The sequence below is a fragment of the Cydia amplana genome, chromosome 2 (genome assembly GCF_948474715.1).
Source record: "Cydia amplana chromosome 2, ilCydAmpl1.1, whole genome shotgun sequence".
In the NCBI taxonomy this organism is placed as follows: Eukaryota; Metazoa; Arthropoda; class Insecta; order Lepidoptera; family Tortricidae; genus Cydia; species Cydia amplana.
Genome location: NC_086070.1, coordinates 23,491,642 through 23,504,316, shown reverse-complemented (window position 1 = coordinate 23,504,316; position 12,675 = coordinate 23,491,642). Strand labels below are relative to the sequence as shown.

Genomic DNA, 12,675 nt, shown 5'->3' with positions numbered 1-12,675 from the left:
TACAAATGTAAAGTTTGTGTCTTCAATGAGAAGAGTAATTTTATTTTAAGACGTAGTAGATATTGATATAACAATTTTTACTCGTTATGTTGGTTATCTAGAAGGATTCTCACCCTATTTAAACAAAATTGAATGATTATACCTTCATAATACATGCATGTTTTCAACAGAAAAACTAAATTTAAAAACTGTTTAGAATGTGCTTTAGACGTTCTAAAGCATAACTTAAACAATCCGTACTAAAGCAATGCAAAAAATACCAAGGGGCATAATCTGCATTAATGTTGCAAAAATTTATTTAAAAAAGTGATTATTAAATCAAGAAAAAATTTGGTCAACATGATACTAAATATTTGTATTTCTAGCATAGGTATCCTGAGTACATTAGAAAATTAAGTGAAAAGACTTCTGGCCAGACTCAGGCCCATAAATAATAAAAGATGATAATGCTTAAGCCTGTTGGCTTTTTAATAATAAATGGAAAACTTACCAACGAGAACTAGCTTAAAGAAGATACTTGTAGGCGGGTGCGTTGGGACTTGGCACTCGTAGTAACCACCGTCGGCGGACGTTGAAAACCGTATGTGGAGGGCCCAGTCCTGGGACAAAAAACGACATTGAAAACACCGTGGCAAAGTTTTAGTAGTCGTTTTTAAAGTTAGCAATGCAGAAGGCTATTTCTAACTTTATTTACTTATGGCGTTATTCATAAACGGCTGCTAACATAATCAGTTGATGATCGTTTTTTGTCCTTATCTGTCGTTATGCCATAGAAAGGGACAAACGACGATCATTCATCAGCTGATTAAGTAACTAAGCAGACGTTTATGAATAACGCCGTTAGTATTCATCTTAAAAGTACCGTTTGGATTCTGACTACACTAGTATTACTTAAAATAGATGTTGCTGCTCCGATTTTCGTCATATGAATTTGCGGTAGCAATGCTGTCGGCAGTAATGTCGCTGCTATAGTATTGCTGGTGTTATCTGAATCCGAATGATAAATTTACTGAATTTATAACAATATCACTTGCAGAGTCTCTCGTTAAATTTTATTATGGTTGTACACGAGGAATTATAGACGAGACAAATTAAAGCTGTAGTCATTTAGATAAGGTGCTTTGTCGAATTTACGAGTAAACTGTCGTGAGTCATACTAACATTTACCTAATTTTACGGACTTTTTAGTCACTCGACATTCGACATGTTTCGAAGAGCTCAATTTTCAAGCACTAACAGTGCATGAGTACGTAGTACTTATGTATTTAAATTAAACCGTAATATTAGCTTTACGGTGTTTTTTGTTTTTAAAACGTACTTAAACGTAGGTATAATATAGTAGCGTTACGTAAAGCAAATTTTCTTATCTGTTGGACTTGCTAATACTGAGGACACACTTAAAGAATGCTACTGACTTGTACAGCAAGCTGCAAATTTACATGGATACATTATGAATGAGTTCATTAATTAAATTACCATGCCATTTTGCGGCAAGGTGTACTGTTACACACGGACGTCTACCTTAATATCGCGTAATATGTACGTACAAACGCATTAATTCATGTGACGATCAGATTTCACCATTAATAATAGTGACACGTGACGTTTCATTATAATGATTACAGCTACATATTTGCATATTACTCGCATTATTTCAACATTTTATGTTTTTAAAATTTTATAATGCTCTTAGGGGACCGATCCATTTATTACGTTCACTCCATTCCCAAGAGTACCCGAAAATTCCGTATTCATGCGATCGCCTCCACTATTAAAATATGAAATGATCTTTGCACACGTGCTCGGCCAATAAAGGAAAGTAGTATTAAACGTGCAAAGGTTTCCGCACCTTATTAACATCTTAATAGAGTCACATTTGGTTTGAGAAGAACATTCCCAATATTGTTGGCAGTTTTTTCCATGGATTTTTGCAAGTGTATTACATGAAATGGAGCTCTTGTTATGTACGCGGTTATGGGAGTAGGTATATAAAAATGAAGATGCTGTGAGTACTTGAGTTGAGAGGAGTTATAAAATTGTGGCCTATGGTTTTTTTTTTTATTTTACTGGCTATGAAAGTAAAATTTAACTTGATTTGAGCATGAGTTAAGAAGTGTTTAATAAATGTGTTAAATTTTTACAGTTTAATTAACACTACCAATATTAGCTTACTTACTTACATAAAAATTTGTTAGCAATTCGGTGATAATGATTTTGATGAATGATGATAGTGATCGAAGGTCTCCGTAGGTAGGTAATTGAACAACGTGTGCTTTATTAATCTAAATAAAATTAAAATTGTCTTGAGTTGCAGGCTGTTCAAAGTGATTTTAAAGAAATATCATACAAATATTCCTATATTTGCTGCTATTTTGAATCATCTTTTCTAATTTGCACTGTATGCGGTATAAGGAGCAGTGATCACTAAGTTAGGTACTACTATACCTACATTAATGTAATAATTTAAAGATTTATTCCTATTGTTTGAAATGTCAAATTAGCTGTTTTTCTAGGCATTTGAAGGCAATTAAAGCAGTTGTCAACCAACTTAACAAATCCATTATTACCGGCCAGATTGCGAAATTTCCGGTTCCCAATTACTACCATTGTTCTCCTTCGCTTCAAAATATTGACAAGAGGGATGACAACTCCCCTCACGAGACAAGAATAGAAACTTGGCCAAAGTTGGTGTAATTACCTGAAATATTGACTTGACTTCAAGACCTCCAACCTTTGTCGTGTTTGTCTTTGTGGAAAAGCTATTCGTTTGATGGACTCAAACATTTCAAACGTAACCATGAATATTTCATCGTAATCTACCTCTTGTTATACTTTAAATGAATATTAACAAAATCACAAATCCTTCAGTTAGAAGTGTTTCAACTACTTTACAAGCGCAGTTTACCGTTAACGAGTAGGTTACTTACCTACTCGTTAACGGTAGCTTTATTGGGGTCAAAAACTTCCTGTTGATCGGGGTACTGTTTACAACTTAGTTTATGAATTGTACGGAGTTTCTAGTTCTGAACGCTAACTCTGTTGCTTATAATAATTCTACCCACCACACATAAGTACCAACCCTAACAACCTAGAAAACACAATTCAATTGTTTACCGTATTCTCGAGCAATAAATTCCAAATTCAAATTGATTTTACATTTTAAATGGCTATACGCGGTAGGGCAGAACTCCTACAACTTCCACTGTAACCTAACTAAACTTAATGTTTAATCAAAAACAGAAATCTTAGAAGGTTGCCTGCGGTTGTGTTTGGTTCGAATAACTAAATAAAGTCCTAATTTGATTTGGAAATATTGATCAAGAAATAATCAAGGTAATAGACGAAAGATAACCAACTAAATAAACATACGGTAAATCAACTACTCATTTTGGCTGTCGACGGGATGATTCATATTAGGTTTTTGCTTTTCATCTTATTTCAATTGAAATCTTGGTTATACAATACTTGTATTGAGGTAGCGAGGTAAACGTAGGTACTGCTCGCGCGATGTGGTCCCAGTACCAGGGATCGGAACCGGTTTTTTGCAAAAACATCGAAATAACCATAATTTTCGAATTATTTTATATTCGAAATGTAGAACTCAGTTGTGTGTTTAGGTAACGACTTCGTATTATTAGATTGCCCAATTAGAAATGAAGTAATTAGCAAAGAACGAAAAAATACCGTTTCCGTTCCCATACAACAAATACCGGTATCCGATCCCTGCCCAGTACGATACATGTCATCTTGAAACTTAAGTCTAGGTCAATAGAGGTGACAGCAGGGTGTCATCTATTGGGCATTAGCATGTCGAACATTAGTATGAATACTTAGTAACACAACAAAAATGAAATTGCGCATTATCTACGATAAGGGACCTTATTGTCGATGGCGCTTACGCCGCACAGCGTCGCGCGGCATTGTATTTATATCGGAGCATCGTTAATAATGGCGTAACCGCCATCGACAATAAGGTCCCTTTTCATAAATAACGTCACAAATAGGAATTTATGCGTTCAACAGTTTGTGGTATTGGAAATCTAATTTTATACAAGATCCAAATTAAACAGCTGATGGCGTATGACTGATTTATTCCATCTCATGCATATCTTCAAGTACCCACATTATGTTTATAAGCATACCCACTACACACGTAATTAACATTGTATAACTACTGTTTAATACGGAGGATACCATGTATATTTTTTTAAGTTTCCAATATTTACGCAATAATAACCCATAGTACCCTAGTTTTAATGATAGTTACCTATATTTAACGTAAAATACCATGTTAGCTTTAAATCGTATTAAACAAACAAAACTTGTATTCATGACCGTACTTTATATTCTGATAGCCTGAATTTCCAATAGAAATAACATTATAAAGACATGCCCCATGCCTACAGCTACATAGGTTGAAAGTTAACAATAATAAAAGAAAAAATAAAATTTCACAGTCCTCCCGTTTCTCAAAAGCTTGTAACTTGTAATACAAGCGGATGTCACTTTTTGAGAGCTTTTGTTAGAAAGGGACTTCCAGTTGTATTACAAGTTACAAGCTTTAGAGAAACGGGCCCCAGTTCTATCAGCATACATTAGCAATACATTTGATTTGAGCACCGAACGATACCCTTAAACAACAAATGTCATTACCAGCGTGCTCAGCGTATCTTAGGACCATTTATTTTCCGAATCCCTCACTTATCTTTATTTCCCGCATTACATAAATGTTGTTTCTCTCGTTTACGAAATAAACAATTTTATAGTGACCTCTGGATACATATGGCTGGTACTGGTATAGGGGCCACGGATAGACTGGTTTTAAGCCCAAGGTTCGCTTGTGGTCGGAATAATAGGGACATGGGTTACTTCGTACAGACTCCGTGAGAAGCGTTTACGATGACTCGTGGACCGTGGTTCGCCATGTCGGTCTTTCCGTCCGTACGTCTGTATGTCCGTACGAGTATGCTCTATGCCTCTCGCGTCGAATGATGTTCCCGATACAGTTCATTTTTATATGGAGTAGCTGTCACGTACTTAAAATGTTTGTTGAAATTTTTTAGAAATTTAACAAATACTTAACTTTATTCAGAAATTTAGCATTTTAGTACCTAATATGAATACGGTAAAAACATATTTCTTCCTTTATTTTTCAATTAAGCCCAACCAAAAGATACTTGAAGGAATTGTCATCTATAGGGACTACTTATCATTCGACTTAAGTGCCACCCCATATTAGCGTCTCCCGAGCGTCGGTGTCTAGTCAACTCTATAGCTGCTGCTCGACTCAACGTTGACGCAACTGCGCAGCGACGCCAGTTTCCCGCTGACTAGACGCGGAAACTCAAAAGACGCTGGGGTGGCCCTAAGAGATATGACATAACAGTACGTGTTACAGCTTTTCCCCGCCGATTTGACTCCACAATATAATAGTAAGTGGTCTGTAAACAGGGCTTACCTTCACATGTCGGCCGTGGGCAGAAAAGAATCGGTTGTCTGCGCTGTATGTAACTAGTCCCACTGATAACAAGGAATAGTCTTTTTTTCTTATCCACGTTACCTGAAAAAAGGATATCGGTAAATTCTTGGCGTTACACAAAATCTATTAGAACATTTTTGGAGATCGGCAGCAACTACCTACCTATTAATCCTTTTCCTATTATTGGGAAGTAAATTCTGAATGAGGCAATCGAAATTTTAAAATAGCTGGCAGAAGTTTTTGCTCCCACCAGTAATATGAAATACTGAGTATAATAATATGATCAATATCAATCCAAAAACAGGTGTTTTAGTTCGAATTCCACTCGTACAATGCGAAGCTATGACGAAAATGACTTTTACTACCTACTTTTTGCTGAGCAAAGAACTATTTAATTAGGGTTCCGTACCCAAAGGGTAAAAACGGGACCCTATTACTAAGACTCCGCTGTCCGTCCGTCCGTCCGTCCGTCCGTCTGTCACCAGGCTGTATCTCACGAACCGTGATATATAGCTAGACAGTTGAAATTTTCACAGATGATGTATTTCTGTTGCCGCTATAACAACAAATACTAAAAACAGAATAAAATAAAGATTTAAGTGGGGCTCCCATACAACAAACATGATTTTTGACCGAAGTTAAGCAACGTCGGGCAGGGTCAGTACTTGGATGGGTGACCGTTTTTTTGCTTGTTTTTTTTTTTGCTAATTTTGCTCTATTTTTTGTTGATGGTGCGGAACCCTCCGTGCGCGAGTCCGACTCGCACTTGACCGGTTTTTTTTTGGGTAGGTAAATCTCATAATACAAAATAGAAAATAATGCCACATAAATTTAAGGTACTACCTACTTATATAATATCCGTACCACGGGTTGACACTTGATGTTTACGTTAGCGGTTGCGTAAACCCAATCGCAGTCCATCACGCTCGCACTGATGAATTGGTGCGATCGAGTAACGTAAACGTCAAATGCCAACTCGTGGTAGCCGTGCTAAAGATTATCAAAGTATTTTTAACTACTATTTCGAAAAATGTCTTACTTAGTTTTCATAACTAAGACCATATTTAGGTAAGTACATACAGAATTTTAGAACGGCAATGAAAAAACAGGCTGCAGACTTTATTTAAAGTAGACATAAATAATATATATTTGGGTCTAAACTTTCCTTTTACTTCGGTATTTTATACAGCCTGTTTTTTCATTTCACTTCCTGAAGTCTACTATTAAATTAACTCACATTTATAGACGGGTCTAACGCGAAATTTATTCACATACCTTTATTTACCGACGTTACGACACAGGTTTCACTGGTCATGGTCGTGGCTAACCACCAGCCGCCGTAACCATGTGTGTGTGTAAGCCGTGGTGGTTAGCCGCGACCAGTCGGTAAATAAAGGTATGTGAATAAATTTCGCGTTAGATCCGTCTATAAATGTGAGTTAATATGTGTTCAAAACGCGAAAGTTTTAAACATTATACTATTAAATTGTTACTATCGTCCTTGCGGCATCTAATTTAAATTTAATAATTTAATCTTTCTAAAGAAACTGTAACCTGAAATCAAATGGATTGTATTTAACTTTGATTATAGTGGAAATCGTTCCCTATCCCATGGTACTTACAATTAAATCGTGAATGTAGGTTCCAATTTAATTACTACTATTACAAGCTACGGTTACAAAAGAGACAGTTATTAAATTCGGGTTAGTTTTGGTAACTTCCGGTAAATTCATAAATTAACTCAAGTTTCAACTTTTAGAAATCTGAACCAGGGATGTTGCGAATATCCGCATCCGCATCCGCAACCGCGGAACTTCTGCATTATTTTCAACATCCGCATCCGCATAAAATCGATGCGGATTTAATGCGGATGCGGATGTGGAACAGTTCGGTATAGGAACGTCTTAGCATCGGCGTAAGTGCTAGACTGCTAGGTAATTTAGTCATTAGCCAAAAAAACCTATTAGAAATTAGCAGTCAAGCGTGAGTGGGACTTAACTTAATGTACGGAACCCTTGGAACGCGAGTTCGACTCGCACTTGGCCGGTTTTTTTTTAATAAAAATTACTAAAATGTAATATTTGACGTTTTTATATACCTATCTTGACATCCGCATCCGCATCCGCGTTCTCGGATGTGAGCCTTTAAAATTCCGCATCCGCATCCGCATCCGCGGATGTCAAAAAATCGGCATCCGCAACATCCCTGATCTGAACCCCTAGTGTAAATTTCATTCGATAGCGTGACGAGCATTCGTGTTTGCGACTTTTGTATGGGATTTTGAATAGCGCGTCAAGCGGGACGTTTTGGAAACTCAAAATCCCATACAAAATGACACTTAAAGCAAACGCGTACGTCACGTCAAGCTATCGGATGAAATTTACACTAGGGGTACTAAATAGTGTTTACTTTATGTTTATATAAATTTCAGTAGATTTAATTACTTTGGGTTAAAAACGTTCAGGAAAAGATAAGTAGAGTAGTATCTCTTTCCGCACAGAGGTGCGGAAAGAGAAGGGTATATACATTCCACGACTCTTCTCTTTCCGCACAGACTCTATCGAAACATATAAGACAAAATATATTAAAAATGCTTACCGTGTTCTCTGTGATATCGCTAACTTCACAGTGCAAAACAGCCGTAGTTCCTATTTGTGCTATAACAGTTGTACAATTGTCAGTCAAAAATATACCCGCCTTCCCAACCTTGCCACTTAACTTATTAGCGGCCGAACCCGTTGAATCTCTGTACATTTTCTTAACTTTACTTAACGATTTAGCTAATGATGTTTCATCTAGCTCTGTATATTTCTCGTGGTGCTTATAACCTTCTATAATCTCACTTATTTCATCTTCAATTGCATTTTTATCTATATGTACATCGTAGTCTTTGTATGAAGTTAGCCTTTGAGGTTTAGGTAGTTTGGGGTGGGGGGTGGTGAGGGTTTCGCTGGTCATGAAGGGGTTGGTTAGGTCGTCCTCATTGTCGACTGCTGTCGTGTAGATGATTGTTGTTTGTGTTGTGGTGGTTGTTCTTCTTCTGTGACCTGTAGAAAAGGTTTAATGGGTTAACATTCTTTTCACTTTATGCTTCCTAACTTTTCAAACATATTTTGGGTAAATATTATGATTGAAGAGGTAGGAAGCCACGTAAATAAAAGTAACTTCAACTAGCTTAACTTTAAGGTAATTATAAATATACTTGGAGGATACAACTAAACGGAGTAGCCATTAACAGGCTTTCCCCTCTGTCGAAAATAGGCGGCCAACGGTCATACACAATGTATGGACTGACGTTTATCTGATATGGCTATTTTTACGTTACGCATACATTTGACGTTCCCCTCCCCCGCAAAAATCGGCAGACTGTTTTGTACAGAAAATTACAGACATGGCGTCTCCGTTTGATTATATCCTCCAAGTAAATATAAGACATATGAGATAACGCCGCAATCTTATGAAATAAACACCCCTACTGTCAATTGAGTCTTGTTTTTCTTGATACGACTATAGTTATTAAAGGAAATGAATAGGAAGCAGCAAAAGTTTAAAGATTAATAAAAAAAATTAAGCTGACCGAGTATGACAGGCTTAAAAATATTTAGTACCTACATCAAATGACTGAATGAACAAAGCTTTTTAAACATCAGAACTTGAAATTGAATTTACTTTTTTGATCCACTACAAATCGCTTTGAGGAAAATAAACAATGGAATTATGCCTATTTAGCTCCTTTGATGTGGTCACATTTGATTTCAAAACATAATCTGCGAGGTTATTAAATTTATAATAGGTACTTTTTAATTTATAATGAAAACATGTTGAGTCCAGTTTTTGTTATACCGTAAATTTAGTATAAAATACAATTATGCTGAATATTTTTCAACAGAATTGCATGTTTTAATCTAGTTTTAAATTTCGAAGTTGAAGCATCTCGATTTTGTGAACCGTTTCAAACAAAAGAATTTTTTTTAGATCACACGAGGATCTTCGAGTAATTGGAGAATACCTACTTAAATAAATAAACAATCCTGTCATATTGTGAATCCCTTCCAGTTAGAACATGAAACTTTTTTTTACATTTGTTATTGTAAAACCTTCCAACTCTGCTCTGATGCTTCCCTCTACCAAAAAACTGTCTTGCAGTGTGGCAGAATAAAAAAAGTTGTAAAAATTGGGTATTTCTCCTGAGTGTTGAACGAAATCTACGAATGAATATGCTATAACCTGCCCTCTAGACCCATTAGGTACGAGTTTTACCAGAAAACATACCCACCAGGCTAAAAATAAACAACTTCCCGTTATTAAATCTTTTCCTACAATAAAATTCAGCAAAGACACCAATTTCCGCCGCAGCCCGTAAACGCCATAACGACAAAAGTACTGCAATGCGTATTACGAGAGACGGAGGCAATCAAACGTTTAGCTGTACTGCAGCAGTTAATGCTCGTTTGATGTGTATTCTTGATTTTAATGATCTTTTTGATGACTGAATACGGTGCGTTAATAATAAATTTGATGTTATTGCTTGTATCAATGGGCGAATCGTTAAAACTATTACATTCTCATTATCTGGGTCAAAAAAGGCTGTTCTCACATTTATAGGCAGCCGCATGCCGCTCCGGTTTTCGAGCGGAGCATCGCTATACAGGGTGCATCCTGTAACAGGAGCAATAAATTAAACTGTAGGTTGTACTCCTCAAACTGACCAACATTTGTTCAGCAACTTTTGAAAAAAACTCATGTTTTGATTTTTATTACACTTTTAAGTTTATTCTAAGACGCAATGTATTGCAAATTTTGTTATGTTTAAAGCGTGACAAGCAACGTCAAACACACTGATGTCAGCGTACATTCAAGGCAATATTTATTTTGTATGAAAAAGAGGAAATCTAAAGGATTCATAATTTTCAAAAGTTGCTGAACAAATGTTGGTCAGTTTGAGAAGTACAGCCTTTAGTTTAATTTATTGCTCCTGTTACAGGAAGCACCCTGTATATTGTAAATGCGCTGTCTCGTGTTAGTGCCACTTGCACTATCCCACTAACCCGGGGTAACCGGTTAAACTTGGAGTTATCACCGTTACAATTTGACACTGGGTTAATGGTATAACGGGTTAACCCCGGGTTAATGGGATAGTGCAAGTGGCACTTAGTGTGTTAACTGAGTAAACGTGTGAAGGTCACGTCTATCTAATAGGCCCTTGAAAATCGTTTGTCCTTATGAAATGAAATTTGTGTTCATTAGAAAGAGATTAGTCTCTTTTCTAATGAACACAAATAAATAGTTTTTTTTCTTTTTTTAACATAGGTTTGGTAAGTTTTATGAGTAACGCGTAACGGGGTTATTAACTATTTATACCTATATACGGGGTTATAACTTTACTTACCCTTTTTGTGATGCCTCGTATAATTCCCAAAAACACTACCCAGCCTCTGCTGATTCCTACTAATACATAGCTCCAAAGATTTCAATTCATCGGCGTTTTGCGCCAACAAGGAAGACCGCTTCGACTCCATAGCACCCGTGTTCACCAACAACTCAGCTTCGAGTAACAGAACAATTGTGGCGTAGAGTAGTTTCAGTCCTTTGCAGCAAAACATTGTTTTGGCACGATTGCTTTGAAATGTCACAGTTTTTTCCCACTCAGGTTAATGGTCATTTTCACTGTCATCTGTTGGTGCGATCGTATGCGAACATTCTGAAAAAAAAAGAGAAAATGTTCAGTGAAAAGTATTGACATGTAAATAAAATCGTTACAATCTATAAGAACCAATCGTCATGTATAAGAAAATATCACAGCATTAGGATAATATACGTTTTATTCAAATCATAATTCCAAAGTTTATATTAGAAATATTATTATAACAAGCTTTTGCCCGCGACTTCGTCTGCATAGAATTAGTGACAGCAGCTAAAGTGAGTATAGCGCCTGGATAATAGCAATCGTTCAATTTACGAATTGCTTACTTCAATTAATAGACAATTCATTAACTCTATCAATTCCACCCCCCTTTGCACTCTTTTCAGGGTTGATTTCCGACATAGATACTATCCTACGTCCTTCCCGGGACTCAAACTATCTCTATGCCAAATTTCAACTAAATCGGTTCAGCGGTTTAAGCGTGAAGAGGTAACAGACAGACAGACACACTTTCGCATTTATAATATTAGTATGGATGCAGAACATTTGAGATATTTCATCACGGAAGAATTTTTAAAGATGGCCCATTTACATATATTTTGTAATAGGATTTGTGTTTTAGAGGATCTACGCGTAGTATGTTTCTAAAGGCATTTTTATTCAACAACAGAAAATAGAGGCATTTAATTATTCAGATTCAGATTCAGAGTTTTATTTGCTTAAACATGGTATATACAGGTCTTAAATACTAATACAATAGAGCTACATGTTTGGTCATAGAGACATGCAAATATTGTGTGATGTCATGTGTGTCGCATGCATCATATTTAAATGAAATTAATTAATATCTAAGTACTTACTAACTAGTTCTTATAACTATGAATATATGTCATTAAGATATATAAGATATATTATGATTTATGTCTAACTACGATTAGGAAACAACTAATTTTATACCCGTCGTTAGGAATTAATTTGTTATAAATTACCTCTGGGCGGCTGCTAAAGCCCGTATGCCACATGCAAAGCCCATTTCCTGTTTCTTTTAAGCCATGCGGGTACTAATACTAACTGACCACCAAAAACACACTTTTATTTCCTTCAAGGAATACGTAAAACATATGAATGTCGATCGCAATATTTACAGCTTACATAGATATATCAAACATTCTACTTTTTAAGTACAGCAGAAATCCATACGTGTTTAAAAATAAAAATATTCTGAAAAAAAAAACAACGGGTTGCACTCCGGGAGTGCCGGCAGAAGTGAAAACTCAATGACATTATGACAGTTTTTCGATCAGGTCACGTGTCCATCTTACGAATTTTCAATCTGTCGAATCTATCGGTCACGTGACCTGTCGCGAGTTTAACATCTTTTCCCCACCTCAAAAAGTGCACAGCGCCGCTAAAGAAGTATTCACTTCAATAATATTGATATTATTATTAAATCCATATAATTATAAGTTTCTCATATAAGTGAATTGTTACAATTCTTTTGAGAAAATAAAGATCTTTGAACCGATATAGAGTCCAAGTTTTCTTTCACTAC

The 12,675-nt window shown here is 36.0% G+C and overlaps 1 protein-coding gene across 1 annotated transcript in view; it reads right to left on the bottom strand.

Moving 5' to 3' along the window:
- Positions 1-12,675, bottom strand: part of LOC134660302 (uncharacterized) — a 65,644-nt gene that overhangs the window by 15,086 nt on the left and 37,883 nt on the right. The window contains exons 2-5 of the mRNA XM_063516050.1: positions 10,869-11,180; positions 8,078-8,526; positions 5,459-5,560; positions 491-599 (exon numbers count right to left, since the gene is read on the bottom strand). Of these exons, the coding sequence (XP_063372120.1) occupies positions 491-599; positions 5,459-5,560; positions 8,078-8,526; positions 10,869-11,082 (874 nt within the window). The 5' untranslated portion in view covers positions 11,083-11,180. The remainder of the gene's footprint in view (positions 1-490; positions 600-5,458; positions 5,561-8,077; positions 8,527-10,868; positions 11,181-12,675) is intronic.